The sequence below is a fragment of the Hypanus sabinus genome, chromosome 7, assembly GCF_030144855.1.
Source record: "Hypanus sabinus isolate sHypSab1 chromosome 7, sHypSab1.hap1, whole genome shotgun sequence".
NCBI lineage: Eukaryota > Metazoa > Chordata > Chondrichthyes > Myliobatiformes > Dasyatidae > Hypanus > Hypanus sabinus.
In genome coordinates, this window is record NC_082712.1 from 182,075,543 (window position 1) to 182,091,728 (window position 16,186).

General features: G+C 39.0%; 1 protein-coding gene across 1 annotated transcript in view; it reads right to left on the reverse strand.

Annotated features, from left to right (window-relative positions):
- LOC132397464 (dispanin subfamily A member 2b-like) overlaps positions 1 to 13,895 on the reverse strand; it is a 93,334-nt gene extending 79,439 nt beyond the window's left edge. The window contains exon 1 of the mRNA XM_059976295.1: positions 13,737 to 13,895. Within this exon, the coding sequence (XP_059832278.1) occupies positions 13,737 to 13,895 (159 nt within the window). The remainder of the gene's footprint in view (positions 1 to 13,736) is intronic.
- Positions 13,896 to 16,186: the final 2,291 nt, after the last annotated feature.

A 16,186-nucleotide genomic window follows, 5' to 3' on the forward strand; every position in this document is an offset into this window, starting at 1 on the left:
TCAGTAGGTTTAACTTTAAAGTTTTTAATATACTCCATCTTTGCAGCATATGGAGTAGGTCATGTTTCTAGCAGTTCTCTCTCTTTTAATATATTTTATATCTCACTAACAGATCCCTTTTAGTTCTAATGACTTACTACTTCTACTGAAGGATTTATTATTTCTACTGAAGGATTTTACAACTTAATTACAATGGCCGAAAAAAGTCGTTCTGGTATTGAATTAAGAAGCGGCAAGACTTTCCCCGAAATGGAGCAAACGGAACAAACCAAGAAAACGGAGGAACCTGTTACACTAGCAGGAATATTTTCTTCAATACAAGACATGAAGTCAGAATTCGGATCACTTAATATTAAAATTGATAAGCTGACCGGTTCAAATGGGAAGCTAAAAAAAACTATTTCTATGATTCAAGACGCGCTGAAAAACTTGGATTCTCAACTTCAAACACTTCAGCAGACTACAACCTGAATCGAGAGCGAGCATGATTTGTTCAAGCAAACTATTAAAGATCAAGGAATGAAGATATCTTTGATGGAAAAGAAAATCAATGAAATTACCTCGGAACTATCTAAAACGAAGAAAAGAATGGTTGATTTAGATAGTAGACGGTGTCAGAGGAATCTGCATATTCTAGGACTGCCTGAAAATACTGAAGCTGGCGATTTGTTAAAATTCTTTTCAGATATGCTGTATTTACTTTTCAATGAGACCCTCGAAACTAGCCCTTTAATCGACAGAGCCCTCAGAATTCCATTCTATCGATGTTCAGCCGAATTACGTCCTCGAGCAGTTGTACTTTCTTTGCATTATTACATGACTAAAGAAGCTATTCTTCGAGAAGCCAGAAAGAAACGTAAATTACTCTTTAATTCAACACACATTCATATAGTTGAAGATTATCCCCCTGAAATCTTTGCTGAAAGAAAGAAACATCAAGAAGTTATGAGTGAAATGTATAAATTAGATTTAAATCCCTCCCTTCGCTTTCCAGCAAAGCTGATAATTTTTCCTGAAAGCTCTCAACCATTGAGAATCTACTCTCCTCACGAGGGATGGGAATATATTAAAAACTTTCAAGTTAAGCCTACTGGGTAAATTTATTCAAGTAAAAAAATTTACGAAATTGAAACCATATTCATATTGTATATTTAATTATTTGGGTTAGTAATTTGTTTGGTCAAATTAGTAAATGCAAAGGGGAACAAAGCCCCTAAAATAGACACCAATGAAAATCCTTGCAAAGACTCACATTCAAGATTCAACCACCTTGGATTTTGGGTTTTATCTATCTCTTGGGTCCAAAAGGTTAACTTTCAGATATTAATTGCCCAATAATAAAATCTAAAGTTTGGCATCACCAAACCACCGTCCTTTTTGGATTTCTGTAAATATTTCTTACTCAACCTTGGATTTTTACCCTGCCATATATATGAAGAAATTTTGGAATCAATAATATAAAAAAAAGATTTAGAAATAAAATCTAGAACTACCTGAAATAAATAAAGAAACTTAGGTAAAACCATCATCTTAACAGCATTGATTTGGTTAACTAATGATAAAGACACTGGAGACCATTTAGTTAATATTTGTTTAATATGATCAATTAAAGGTAAGAAATAAATAGGTCCTGATGTTTCTTAGTAATTTTAACCCCTAAATACATAAAGTAATCTGTAACCAATCTAAATGGAAAACTTCTGTAAATTAAAGTTTGCATATTTAATAGGAATAATTTAATCTTATCAAAATTTAATTTATAACCAGAAAAGCTACTAAATTGAGGAAGTAATGATATTACTGAAGGAAGGGATTTCTCTGGATTAGAAATACATAATAACAGGTTATCTGCATGTAATGATACCTTATGTGCTTCATTGCCCCACATAATGCCAAATATATTTGGTGAATCTCGAAAAGCAATTACCAGGGGTTCAAAAGCAATGTCAAATCCTGACAAAGGGTCTCGGCCCAAAACACTGACTGCTCATTTCAACGGATGCTGCCTGACCTGCTGAGTTCATTCAGCTTTTGTATGTGTTGATTTGACCACAGCATCTGCAGTGTACTTTGTCTTGTCAAATAGTAAAGGACTTAAAGGGCAGCCCTGCCTCGTACCACAAAAAAGCCTAAAAAAGGAAGATCTCTGACTGTTTGAAACTACAGAGGCCAAAGGAGTGTGATATATCAATTTAATCCGAGATATAAATTTTGGACTAAAATTAAATTTCTCAAGTGCATAAAACAAATATTTCCATTCAATTCTGTCAAATGCCTTCTCAGCATCCAATGAAATAAAACAGTATATTCTGAAATATTAGGTGAAGAAGTATATATAATATTCAATAATCTCCTAACATTAAAGTATGAGTAACATTTTTTTATAAATCCTGTCTGATCTTCTGAAACAATTTTAGGCAAAATGTTCTCCAGTCTAATTGCCATTATGTTAGAGAGAATTTTAAAATCCACATTCAACAAAGATGTTGGTCTGTATGAAGCACATGCAGTAGGGTCTTTATCTTTTTTAAGATTTAAGGAAATGAATGCTTCATAAAAGGATTGTGGTAGTTTACCTATCAATAAGGCATCTTTAAAAGTTCTACTTAACCAAGCAGAGAGTAAATCAGAAAATCATTTTAAAAATTCTACTGTAAGTCCATATGTACCAGGGGCTTTACTGGAGTTCATTAAAGAAATTGCTTTATGTATTTCTTCCTCCATTATCGGTGCATCTAATAGTAAACATTCATCAGATGATAGTTTGGGGATATTCAATTTCCCTAAGAATTCAGGCATTGTAGTAGTATCATCATGGAATTCTGATTTATATAAAGAGGTATGGAATTCTTGAAATAATTTATTAATCTCATTATGGTCAACTGTAAAATTGCCATCCTGTTTATAAACTTTAATAATCTGGCATTTAATCAAAACAGTTTTCAATTGATTGGCTAATTATTTCCCTGATTTTTCACCATGTACATAAAATTGAGATTTAGTTTTAAGTAACTGGTTTTCAATGGGAGATGTTTTAAACAAACTATGTTGCATCTGAAGTTCAACTCTCTTTTTATAAAGCTCCAAATTAGAAATAACTGAATATTCTTTAGCAATTGCTTTAACCTTATCAACCAATATAGACATTTCATTATTAGTTCACTTTTTTAATCCAGAAGATTATGAAATAATTTGTCCACGAATATATGCTTTAAAAGTTTCCCATAATATCCCACTGGAAATTCCTTCAGTAGAGTTAGTTGAAAAGAAAAAAGCAATCTGTTCTTTAATGAAACTAACAAACTTTAAGTCTTGAAGTAAGGTTGAGTTGAACCACCATTGTCTAGTTCTAAAACTTACATCAGCTAATTTAATTGATAATTTCAGAGGTGCATGATCAGAAATAGTAATTGCATCATAATCACAAGCAATGACTGATGGTACTAATCGGGAGTCAATAAAAAAGTAATCAATTCTAGAATAATTGTGATATACATGAGAGAAAAAAAGAAGACTCTTTATCATTAGGGTGTAGAAGCCGCTAAATGTCTGATATTCCAGAGTCCACTAAAAAAGAATTAATAATAAATGCAGATTTATTTGGTGGGATTTGTTTAACTGAAGACCTATCCATCAAAGAATTCAAACAGCAATTAAAGTCTCCCCCCATTATCAACTTATATTCATTTAAGTTAGGAAGTAATGCAAATAATTTCTTTAAAAATTCAGGACAATCAACATTCGGTGCATAAATATTAACCATAACAAATTTTTGATTATAAAGTAAACCAGTGATCAACAAAAATCTACCAGTTGGATCTGAAATTTGTCTCATAATGAATGAATGGAATTGAAGAATCAATAAATATAGAAACACCTTTCACCTATGTGGATGAGTTAGAATGAAACTGCATGCCCCTCCAAAATCTAAAAAAAAAGTTGATTGTCCTCCTTCCTCATATGAGTCTCCTGTGCAAAAACAATTTGAGCTCTCAGTTTATTAAATACTTAAAAAAAATTTCTATTTAATCAGATGGTTCAAACCATTATTATTCCATGAAACAAAATTAATAGTCTTATCCATTTTCAATAAGTAAATTATATAATGTATAAGAGGTTAATCCTACTGTAGGGAAATTATGTTCCCAAAAAAAAGGAAAACAAGTCAAATGAGGAACTGGAAGTCACGACAGTCAGACATATTTGTAGTTTCAATCCAGCCCAGAAAAAAACAAAAAGCAAAAATACCCCTCCCCCACCCCACAGAACCCAAAAGCTAACCAAAAGAAAGTTAGTAAGCAAACTACCCCCGTTTCTACCCCCATCTCTCTAGTGATGAAATTCCAAAATTTTTAAAAAAGGGATTCATACCACTCCCATTTTGAGCATGTACCATTTTCCTCAGCGTTTTTTTTTAAATCACAAGAAGCCAGTTTCAAAAAAAGGAAGGAAAATATTTTAATAGATTATTAATGTTTCACAAATTCAAAAAAGGATTATCAGTCCATTAGAACTTAAATCAAACATAGTTATTTTAAATAGTCACAAGGGGAGAAAATCAATAAAGAATGGCTTTATCATAAAGATATAATGAATACTCTTAATTCAAAATCGAATTACCTTTTACTAAAGCTAGGAGAGAAAAAAATTTTCATACGATGGAAGTCCTGATTTATTTTTTTTAAAACTTAAACCAGGTGTATGTTAAAACATAATAATGAACAAAGTCAATCTTTAATCTGTAGAGGACTGCCATGTTTTAAATTTACACCAGTCTCAAATAGAAAGAATTCCTTCAAATAGACTAAACAAAGTAAAAACTAAGTGCACGACAGACGATCAGACATTTTAAACTTTTTAAAAAATATTTCAGAAAGCTATTTTAAAAGACAAGAAATAATTATCTGAAAAATATGGCAAATACTTATAATTTGAAACAAACACATTTTACCAGAACTTAAGTAAAAAAAACATATAAGATCTACCATTAAACTGTAGACTGTAGCAAATTACCAATTTAGTTTAAACTATCGAAAGCAGTTTTTAATCATTGAAATCATTAGACTGTAACTGACTGCCAACTTTATTCACTAGGCAAATAAAATCTATCATTAAACTATGGAAAACTGTCATTTTCTATCAAGGACAATTTTAAATCCACATAACCATTAAACTATATAGAAACTATCGAACTTGCATTTAGATCCTCGAAAAACTTTTGAGCCTTTTCAACTGAAGTGAGGGATTTGAGGGATCCATCAGATAGGATTATTCTGAGATGGGCGGGGTAAAATAACGCAGGTCTGAATTTAGCTTGATACACATCACTCATCACCGAATTAAATGCTGATCTCTGCTGCATTACTTCGGGACTATAATCTTCTACCATTCGAAATTTGTGGTTTCCATATTCCATAATTTTTTTCTGACTGGCAAGTCGCATTAACTGTTCCTTAATATGTACATAATGAAATTGTAAAATGATATGCCTTGATTTGGAACCCGATGCCCACCTCATTCTTGGGACCCTGTCCAGAAATGGTGCCTTTGGAAACATTTCCAAGCCAAACACTTTCCTTAAAAATTGAGAGAAAAATTCAGTGGGGTCTTCTCCTTTTTCAATATCTTCAGGTAGGCCAATTATTCTAATATTTTGTCTGTGACTTCAACCTTCCAGATCAATCATCTTAATTTTCTGTTGCTCCAAAGTTTCCTTTCCAGTGACTCGACTCTGCCTTCTGTCTTCTTGTCAGCTTCCTCAAGTTCAAAGACATGTCCCTGTAACTCCTTGGTCTCCCATTTAAATGTTTCCATTGCATTATTAATCATCCTTAACGTCGAACCCACGGCGTCAATTTTTTCTTCCAATTTCGAATTTCTGCTCAATTTTCTCATTCAATAATTTTGAAATTTTCATTTCCAGTTTCAGATTTTTTTGGTCGATTTTTTCATCCAGTAATTTTGATATTGCATCCAGGGTAAGCTCACCCTCTCCACTGCTTTCAACTAGTTTCTATTGTCCTATGGTACTTATTTTCTCTAAATAAGGATCAGATTTTAAGCATATAAAAAAATTTATATGCTTTAGTATAAGTCAGTAATAGAAGAGTGGTAAAAGATTAGGAGGAAGCTTCAACTCAACTCACTCCATTAGGCCCTAGAGACTCCACACATGGATTTCCATCCTTATCTTCTAGATGATCAATTTTGTCCCTTGCAATTCTTTTACTCATAACATACCTGTAGAATCCTTTAGGATTCTCCTTCACCTTGTTTGCTAGGGCAACTTCATGTCGTCTTTTAGCCCTCCTGATTTCCTTCTTAGGTGTTCTCTTGTATTTCTTATACTCCATGAGCACCTTGTATGTTCCTACCTGCCAGAACCTACTATGCACCTCCTTTTTCTCTTAACCAGGACCTCAATATCTCTTGAAAACCAAAATTCCTTAAACCTGTTACCTTCACCTTTTATTCTAACTGGCACATACAAGCTTTGTCCTCTCAAATTTTCACTTTTGAAGGCCTCCAACTTACCAAGTACACTTTTGCCAGAGAACAGTCTGTCCCAATCCACACTTGCCTGATCACTTCTGACACCATCAAAATTGGCCTTTCTCCAATTTAAAATCTTAACCCACAGAACAGACCTACCTTTTTGCATATCTAATTTGATACTAATGGCATTGTGATCACTAGATCCAAAGTGTTCCCCTACACAAACATCTGTCACCTGCCCTGTCTTATTCCATAATAGCAGATCAAGTATCACACACTGTCTCATTTCTACATACTGATGAGGGAAACTTCCCAAACACATTTGACAAACTCTATCCCATCTGATCCTTTGACAGTATTGGAATACCAGTCAATAATGCGGAAAGTTAAAATCACTGACTATAACAACCTTATGTTTCTTGTAACAGACTGTGTTCTCTCTACAAATGTATTCCTCTAAAGCCCATGGACTACAATATAGTCCATAGAAGTGAGGCAAAGTTGCACTCATTTCATGGATCCAGAGGAGGATGTGTTTGCTGTCCTGAGGCAAATCAGGGTGGATACATCCCCAGGGCCTAGCAAGGTGTTTCCTCAGACCCTACTGGAGGCAAGTTCAGAAATTATAGGGGCCCTAGCAGAGATATTTAAAACATTATTGGCAATAGGAGAGGTACCAGAGGACTGGGGGATAGCCAATGGTGTTCCACTGTTTAAGAAAGTTCTAAACATAACCCAGGAAATTATAGATCGATGTCCGACATCAGTTATGGGAAAGTTATTGGAAGATATTATAGTAAGTATTTGGATAGACATGACTGATTAAAGATAGTCAGCATTCTTCGTACATTGGAGGTCATGTCTAACTAATCCACATGGGAGGTTGTTCAAGAAGGCTCAGTCACCTATCATTCATTGGATTAAGCACTGGGTTTGCAGGAGAAGTCAGAGAGTAGTAGTAGAAGACTATTGCCTCTCTGACTAGAAACCTGTGACCAGGGTGGTGCGCCGCAGGGACTGGTGTTTGGTCATCTGTATCAAATATCTAGATGGTAATATACCCCAAAACCACATCCTGAACAATCAATTCCTCAGTAATTGGGAAGATGTTGGAGTCAATTGTTAAGGAGTACTTAGTGACACAGAACAAGATAGGACAAAGTCAGCATAATTTCATTAAGGGAAAATCTTGCCTGACATACTTTTGGAATTCTTTGAAGGGATTAAATGTAGGATAAATAAGGAGGATGCAGTGGATGTTGTAAATTTGCACTTTTCAAAAGGCCTTTGACAAGTTCAGAGACCATGGTGTTACAGGAAAGTTACTGGCATGGTTTGAGCATTGGCTGATTGGTAGGAGGCAACAAGTGAAAATAAAAGGATCCTTTCTGGTTGGCTGCCAGTGAATAATGATGTTCCGCAGGGGTCAGTGTTGGGACCGCTTCTTTTTAAGCTGTATATCAATAATTTAGATGATGGAATGTATCATAAGACTGAGCAGCAGAATTAACCCAATCAGCCCATTGAGTCTACTCTGCCATTCCATCCTGGCTGATCCTAGACCCCGCTCAACTCCATTACCCCTGCCTTCTCACCATATCCTTTGATCTTTGAAGCCCTGACCAATCAGGAAACGATTGACTTCTGCCTTAACTATACCTATACCACCACAGTCCACAGATTCACTACTCTCTGGCTAAAAAGATTGCTTCTTACCTCTGTTCTAAAAGGTCATTGGATACCCCTGCTATAGAAAACTTACTCTCCATATCCACCCTATCTAGTCCTTTCAACATTTGGTAGGTTTCAATGAGACCCTCCTGCATTCTTCTAAATTTCAGTGAGTACAAGACCAAAGCTGGCAAATAGTCCTCATATGTTAACCCTTTCATTCCAGGAATCATCCTCATGAACCTTCGCTGGACCTTTTCCAATGACATCATATCCTCCTGAGATAAAGGGCTCAAAACTGTTGATAATACTCCAAGGGCAACCTAGTGTATTATAAAGGCTCAGCAACATCTTCTTGCTTTTATAGAACATACAACATAGAAATCTACAACACATTATAGGTCCTTTGGCCCACAATGTTGTGCCAATCATGTAACCTACTCTAGAAACTGCCTAGATTTTCCCTACCGCATAGCCCTCTATTTTTCTAAGCTCAATGTACCTATCTAAGAGTCTCTTAAAAGAGACTCTCTTTTACCACTCTCTGTGTGGAAAACTAAGCTCTGATATCCCCCCTGTACCTACTTCTAAGCACCTTAAAACTATGCCCCTAGTATTAGCCATTTTAGCCCCAGGAAAAAGCCTCTGATTATACACATGATCAATGCCTCTCATCATCTTATACACCTCTATCCGGTCACCACTGATCTGTCACACTCCAAGGAGAAAAGGCCAAGTTCACTCAACCTACTCTCATAAGGCATGCACTCCAATCCAGGCAACATTATTGTAAATCTCCTCTGCGCTCTCTCTATACTATACACATCCTTCCTGTAGTGAGGTGAACAGAATTGCACACAGTACTCCAAGTAATATTCTAGTCCCCTTGAAATAAATACCAACATTGCATTTGCCTTCTAGATGGCTTTGTTGCCAAGTTTGCAGATGATTTGAAAATTGGTGGAGGGGCAGGTATTGTTGAGGAAACAGATAGGGTGTAGATAGACTTAGACAGAAAAGGAAAATGTGCAAGAGAATGGCGAATGAAATATAATGTTGGAAAATGCATGGTCATGCACTTTGGTAGTAGAAATAAATATGTGGACTATTTTCTAAATGGGCACAAAATCCAAAAATCTGAGATGTAGAGGGACTTGGGAGTCCTTGTGCAGATCACCCTGAAGGAAAACTTACAGGTGGAGTCTGTGGTGAGGAAGGCAAATGCCATGTTAGCAGTCATTTCAAGAGGTCTAGAATACAAGAGCAGGGATATGATGCTGAGGCTTTATAAGGCACTGGTGAGGCCTCACCCAGAGTATTGTGAACAGTTTTGGGCTCCTCATCTAAGAAAATATGTGCTGGCACTGGAGAGGATTCAGAGGATTCACAATGATGATTCTGGGAATAAAAAGGTTATCATATCTGTGCTCACTGGAATTCAGAAAGATAAGAGGGTATCTCATTGAAACATTTTGAATGTTGAAAGGCCTAGTCAGAGTAAATCCGGAAAGGATGTTTCCCATGGTGGAGAAGTCTAGGACAAGAGAGCACAGCCTCAGGATAGAGGGGCATCCATTTCAAAGATGCTGAGAAATTTATTTAACCAGAGGATGGTGAATTTGTAGAATTTATTACTCCGGGCAGCTGTGGAGGCCAGATTGTTGGGTGTATTTAAGGCAGAGCTTGATAGGTTCTGGATTGGACATGACATCAAAGATTACAGGGAGTATTGGAGTATAAAAATATTATGGAGTATAAAACTTGTATCATTTGCTGTGTAACCAAAACTATATAGTCAGTTTGCTATGCATGTACTCAATCTAGTAGAATGAAATCTTAGGAATGTAGAAGACAATGGTGTGTTAGTGAGAGGTAGCTAAAGAGCTAAAGAAATGTAGATTAGAACATTGCTCAGTTCTGAGTTTATTATTTGCTATGCATGTACCCAATTTGGTAGGAGACTGAAGTCTTAAAAATGTAGAAGACATGCTATGTTAATGAGAGGTAGCTAAGAGATGTAGATAAGAACATGATTAAGCCAATTGATAGGAACAATAGGGACAGGATGTATGTGTAATACGTGTAATACGCAACTATAGATCGATTACATATGCTAATACAACTGGACAAATACTATAAAAAATGCTGTGTCCGGAGATCGGTGGGCAATCAGCGACTAGCTCAATGACTGTCTCAGCTTTGATTTGCAAATTAAAGTTTAACCCTTCTTGAAGAATCTTCTGCATCTCCTAGTCATTTGTGAGGCACGAAAAACCATGACAGGAGAAGGTTGGGGAGTGGGGCTGAGGAGGGGAAAAACGGAACAGCCTACTAGCCTGTCTTCTTGATACAATGTGTACACTTGGATGTTAAGCTCCCAGCTATAATCCCAGCTATAATCTTCTTTCAACCATTCTGTGATACCCATGTCATACATGTCAATCTGTAACTGTGCAACAAGTTCACCTACCATATACTGTACACAGCACACATTCAAATATACCTACAGTCCTGTAATCATCACCTTTTTCGATTTTGTCCACCTTTTACATTACAACTCAACATGTTGACTACAATTTTGGCCTATCATCTGCCTCTCCTTGTTAGAAGTCTCACTACACACTTCCTCTGTTTGTAAACCAACTCTGTCATTCTCAGCACCATCACCCTGTTAAAACACCTCCTTGTCGAATTAATATAAACCCTCCAGAACAACTCTAAGCAAACCTGGTTGTAAGGATATTGGTTCCCCTCGTGTTCAGGTGTAATTCATCCCTTTTGTACAGGTCATACCTTCCCCAGAAAAGATCCTAATGATCCATAAGTCTGAGTCCCTGCCCCTGCACCAGTTCCTCAGCTACACATTCACATGCCAAGTCATCCTATTCTTACCCTCAGTGGTGTGTGACAAGGGTAGCAATTCAGAGAGTACTATCCTGGAGGTCCTGTTTTTCAGCTTTCTACCCAGCTCCTTTAAACTCTCTCTTCAGGACCGTCTTACCTTTTCTATCAATGTCAATTGGTGCCAATATGTACCATGACTTCTGACTGTTCATCCTGCCACCTTTGAATACCATGAACCTGATCTGTGAAATCCCTGACCCTGGCATCCTTGAGGCCAAATACCATCCCAGTGTTTCCATTCAATAAAAGTAATTATATTCAAACGCTGATCCCCCCCACCTCAGCCAGATCATCTCAAAGAGTAGATATGGGTCAAGGTTCAAGAGTGGAGTGACCATCAGCCACCTCCTGTAAACGGGTGACATCAAGCTGTATGCCAGAAATGAAAGAGACATTGACTCACAAATCCAGCTGAAAGGGGTGTAAAACAGAAACATCAGGATATCATTTGGACTTGAAAAGTGCAGCCGGATGAAAAGAGGCAAACTCATAAAGACTGAAAAAGAGTAAAGTTACCTAAAGGCACCCTACCAAATGTACAGGACAGTTACAAATACCTGGGGATACTGCAGAGGCACAGAAGCCATGGTGAGGATGCAAGAAAGGTTCTAACTATCTCTGAGGAGTGAGGCAGCTGAATGGGAAGAACAAGGTCAGAACCATCAACACATTCACCCTACCAGTCATCAGATACCCAGCCACAATAATGTGTTGTCCAAGGAATGAACTGGAAGCCACTGACATCAAGACCCAGAAACTTCTAACAATACATGGAAGATTCCATCCATAGTCCAACGTCACTCGACTATGCACCCACCAAAATAAAGGAGGGTGTAGACTTGGAACTGTCAAAGCCACAGTCCTGGAAGAAATGCGAAACATCCCTGAGTATGTCAGGAAGATGGCCGCTAAGGATGACCAGCTAGGAGAATACCTCAGACAGCAGGCAGGGGATATGGAAATGGAAGTGGGTGAGGCAGAGCCAGAGGACTAGAAGCCATAGCAGGGCAAGCCAGTGCACTGGATGTATCATCACCAGATATCAGAGGTGACTGACATAAGAAAATCCTACCAATGGCTGGAAACGATAGGGCTGAGGGACAGCACAGATGAACCTCTCATGGCCACACAAGAACTGGCACTGAGCAGAAGAGCAATAGGAACAGGGGACAAGATCCAAGATGCAAACTGTGCATGGAATCTGCTGAAACCATCCAGTAAATAGCAGGGTACAAGATGCAGGCAGGAACAGCATACACTAAATGGCACAACCAAGCTGCAGGAATTGTGTCCAGGAACATCTGCGCTGAGTATGGATTGGACACTCCCAAGTCCAAATGGGAAACACCCAAGAAGGTAGTGGAGAATGGCAGAGCTAAGATCCTGTGAAACTTCCAAATACAGACTGTAAGTAGGTACTGGCCAACCAACTAGGCATAGTAATACTGGACAAGGAATGGAAGAAAGCAATAGTAATAAATGTGGCAATCCTGTAACATCAGAAAGAAAGATTGTGAGAAGCTGGAGAAAAACTAGGGCTTGAAAGAGCAGATAGAAAGGATGTGGAACGTTAAAGCCAGAGTAATCCCAGTGGTAACAGGGGCACTTGGGGCTGTTACACTTAGACTGGGAGAGTGGCGTCAACAAATCCCGGGAACAACATCTGAGGTCTCGGTCCAGAAGAGCACATTACTAAGAACAGCAAGGATACTGCGCTGAACCTGAGACTGAGGGAAAAATACATGTGCATACCATGCATAAGGGGTGACTAGATATATAATACTCTGAGTATTATACTTAATAAATAAAAATAATTATTTGCCAAATTCCTAGTTGAGACAAGTATTCTGAAATTATATTTGTGTTCAGCTTCAAGCAATTTAACATAAACAAACAAAAAAATTCTGAGGAATAAAATTATGAGAGGGATAGAGTTGACGGAGATAGGCTTTTTCCATTGAGAGTAGGAGAGATTCAAACAAGAGGACATGGGTTGAGACTTAGGGAGCAAAAGTTTAAGGGTAACATGAGGGGGAATTTCTTTATTCAGGGAGTGGTAGCTGTGTGGAATGAGCTTCCACCACTTCTACTGGAAGCTCATTCCACACAGCTACCACTCCCTGAATAAAGAAACTTGGTATTGGTTTGGTATTGTCATTTAAAGCAAAATTGGATAGGTATATGGACAGGAAAGAAATGGAGGGTTATGGGCTGAGTGCGGGTCAGTGGGACTAGGTGAGACTAAGCATTCGGCACGAACTAGAAGGGCCGAGATGGCCTGTTTCCGTACTGTAATTGTTATATGGTTATAAGCAACAGTCTTTGAATTTTTTTTTTGGTCAGTGATATTGATGATGATTTAATTCCCCCTTATACTGATAACGGGCGGAGATTCCAGGAGCTTCGGCGCCCGGTGGATTTGACTGTCCTGCGAACTTTTCATCAGCACTTCATTCCCAGGGCTGCCCCCGATGAGGATTTAACTGGCGAAGGTTCCTCCCAGCGGTAGTCACCTCTTCCCGCTGGACCTTCTCTCTGCATCCCCGTGTCTCCTCTTTCCGAGCCGAACTGCCAGCCTCGCTTCTCCCCGACTAGTGTCACCCATCCCCGTCTCTACATTTCTTTCCCTTCAGTTTGCAGTCATCCCATCACTGATCCCTACTCACCTTAATCGAAAACACCATGGCAGTTAAGCCCAAGCAGAAGAAATTCATGTAGAGAAAGTTGAAGATGGACCAGGGCAGGTGATCACGGACGGGGAGCACGTCAGGCACCACCTGAACCGTGCGAGGAGCCATTGGGATCTGATCACTTCTGTACTCCATTCTGGACCAGTGCGGGATGGCGGGCGAGCTCAGGCAAGATGCGAAGAGGAGTGTTTCTCAAAACCAAAGACTGGCGTAAACGTAGGTCAACAGAGGTGCGTGTGCTTGCACTCCAGATTTAGGAGGCGTGGCAAACGTTAAATGGGTGTGATGCGACGATTGGACAAGGGTGAAATAATTGCTCCTTCACTTGTGCTCCGTGCCCCACCATTCAGACGCGACAGAACTACAGCAGAATTAAGTGATAGTAAGGTCCCTGTATTTGGAGGGGTCATAGAGGCACAGAGAAATACAGCACAGAATCATGGTAAAGGAAAACAAGCAGAGTGTGAGGGCAAAAAGCCTATGCTTATAGACAATAAGTGCAGAAGTAGACCATTCGAGCCTGCACTGCCATTTTGAGATCACGGCTGATCATCTACTATCAATACCCGGTTCCTGCCTTGTCCCCATATCCCTTGATTCCCCCATCCATAGGATACCTATCTAGCTCCTTCTTGAAAGCATCCAGAGAATTGGCCTCCACTGCCTTCTGAGGCAGTGCATTCCAGACCCCCACAACTCTCTGAGAGAAGAAGTTTTTCCTTAACTCTGCCCTAAATGACCTACCCCTTATTCTCAAACCATGCCCTCTGGTACGAGACTCTCCCAGCATCTGGAACATATTTCCTGCCTCTATCTTGTCCAATCCATTAATAATCTTATATGTTGTAATCAGATCCCCTCTCAATCTCTTTAATTCCAGCGTGTATAAGCCCAGTCTCTCTAACCTCTCTGCGAAAGACAGTCCTGACATCCCAGGAATTAACCTTGTGACACACACAGATTGCTGGAGGAACTCAGCAGGCCAGGCAGAAGCTATGGAAAAAAGTACAGTTGACGTTTTGAGCCTAGGGTTTTGACCTGAAATGTTGACTGTACTTTTTTTCCATAGACGCTACCTGGCCTGCTGAGTTCCTCCAGCATTTTGTGTGTTGCTCGGATTTCCAGCATCTGCAGATTTTCTCATATCTATGCTTATAATAGTCAAAGTTAATGGAAAACCCATTAAAGCTCTTTTAGATTCTGGTAGCCACTGTAATTAATTATTGAATTATGCCCCTGTTTTTGGTGTTGACTATAGTCACCAAACACCTGTCCAGTGTGTACATGGTGACAGGAAGTCTAAGCCACTGGCAGAACTTGCTATAAAGCAGGATGACCATAAGTACTTGATGAACATGGGGGTACTGGAGAAACTACCAGTTGATATGATTCTAGGGAGAGATTTGCCTGTGTTACATGAGGAAGAGAATTGGCCACTCTATCTGTCACTCCAGTAGTGAATAATGCTGTTTTGCATTTTTGCATGACTCATGCTAAAACCAAAGCAATGGTTGGGTTACATTCTATGCTTAATTTGGATGCTAGTCTGCGTGAGGGAGGAAACCAAAGGCCTAGAAGTCACTCCAGCAATGGCACCTTCTCCAGCCTCTGTTGACATTTGTACAGATGATGTATCCAATGAAGATGAATTGGAAGGGGTTGAAAAGTCCTGGTACCTCGTGGGAAAGTTAGCCTCTCCCATCTCAATGGCTGCCAACCAACAGAGCTGCAGAGGTCTTAGCTGACTTTCCTGAGCTGTTCCAGCAGAGTCCAGAGCTGACAAAGGTCCTAAAACATTCCATCAGGATCAGTATGCCAACACTGCTACAGATTGCCAGAGTGACTTGTGGGGTCCTTCAGGATGAGATTCAAACCATGCTGGAGTTTGGAGTCATCGGGCCTTCAAATAATGAGTGGAGCAGTCCTATCATTATCATCCCCAAGAAGGATAGCAACCGAAGGATATGCATTGGTTTCAGAAGTTGAATGCCATTTCTTTTCTTGACGCTTATCCTCAGTCCCACATTGAGGACCTATTCTTAAGGATTGGACAGGCAAACTAAATTACTACAGTGGACCTTTGCAAAATTTACTGGCAGGTTCCCTGGATGACCAATCAAAACCCCTCACTGCCTTCTGCATGCACCTGGGTCTGTTTTAGTTCACTGTGATGCACTTTGTTCTTCGAGGTAGAGCAGCAATGCTCCAGTTCTGTGAGGACAGCAGTACAGCCTACCTGGATGAAGTGGTTTACAGCCAGATGTGTTCAAAGCATCTGGATCATCTGCACAGGGTCTTGGGGAATATTCATGCTGTTGGTCTCACTCTCAATCTACAAATATGTGAGTGGACAAAATGGGATACCAGATACCTAGGCTACCCGTTGGGACATGGAGTCTCTACAGTAATTAGCAAATTTCACAATG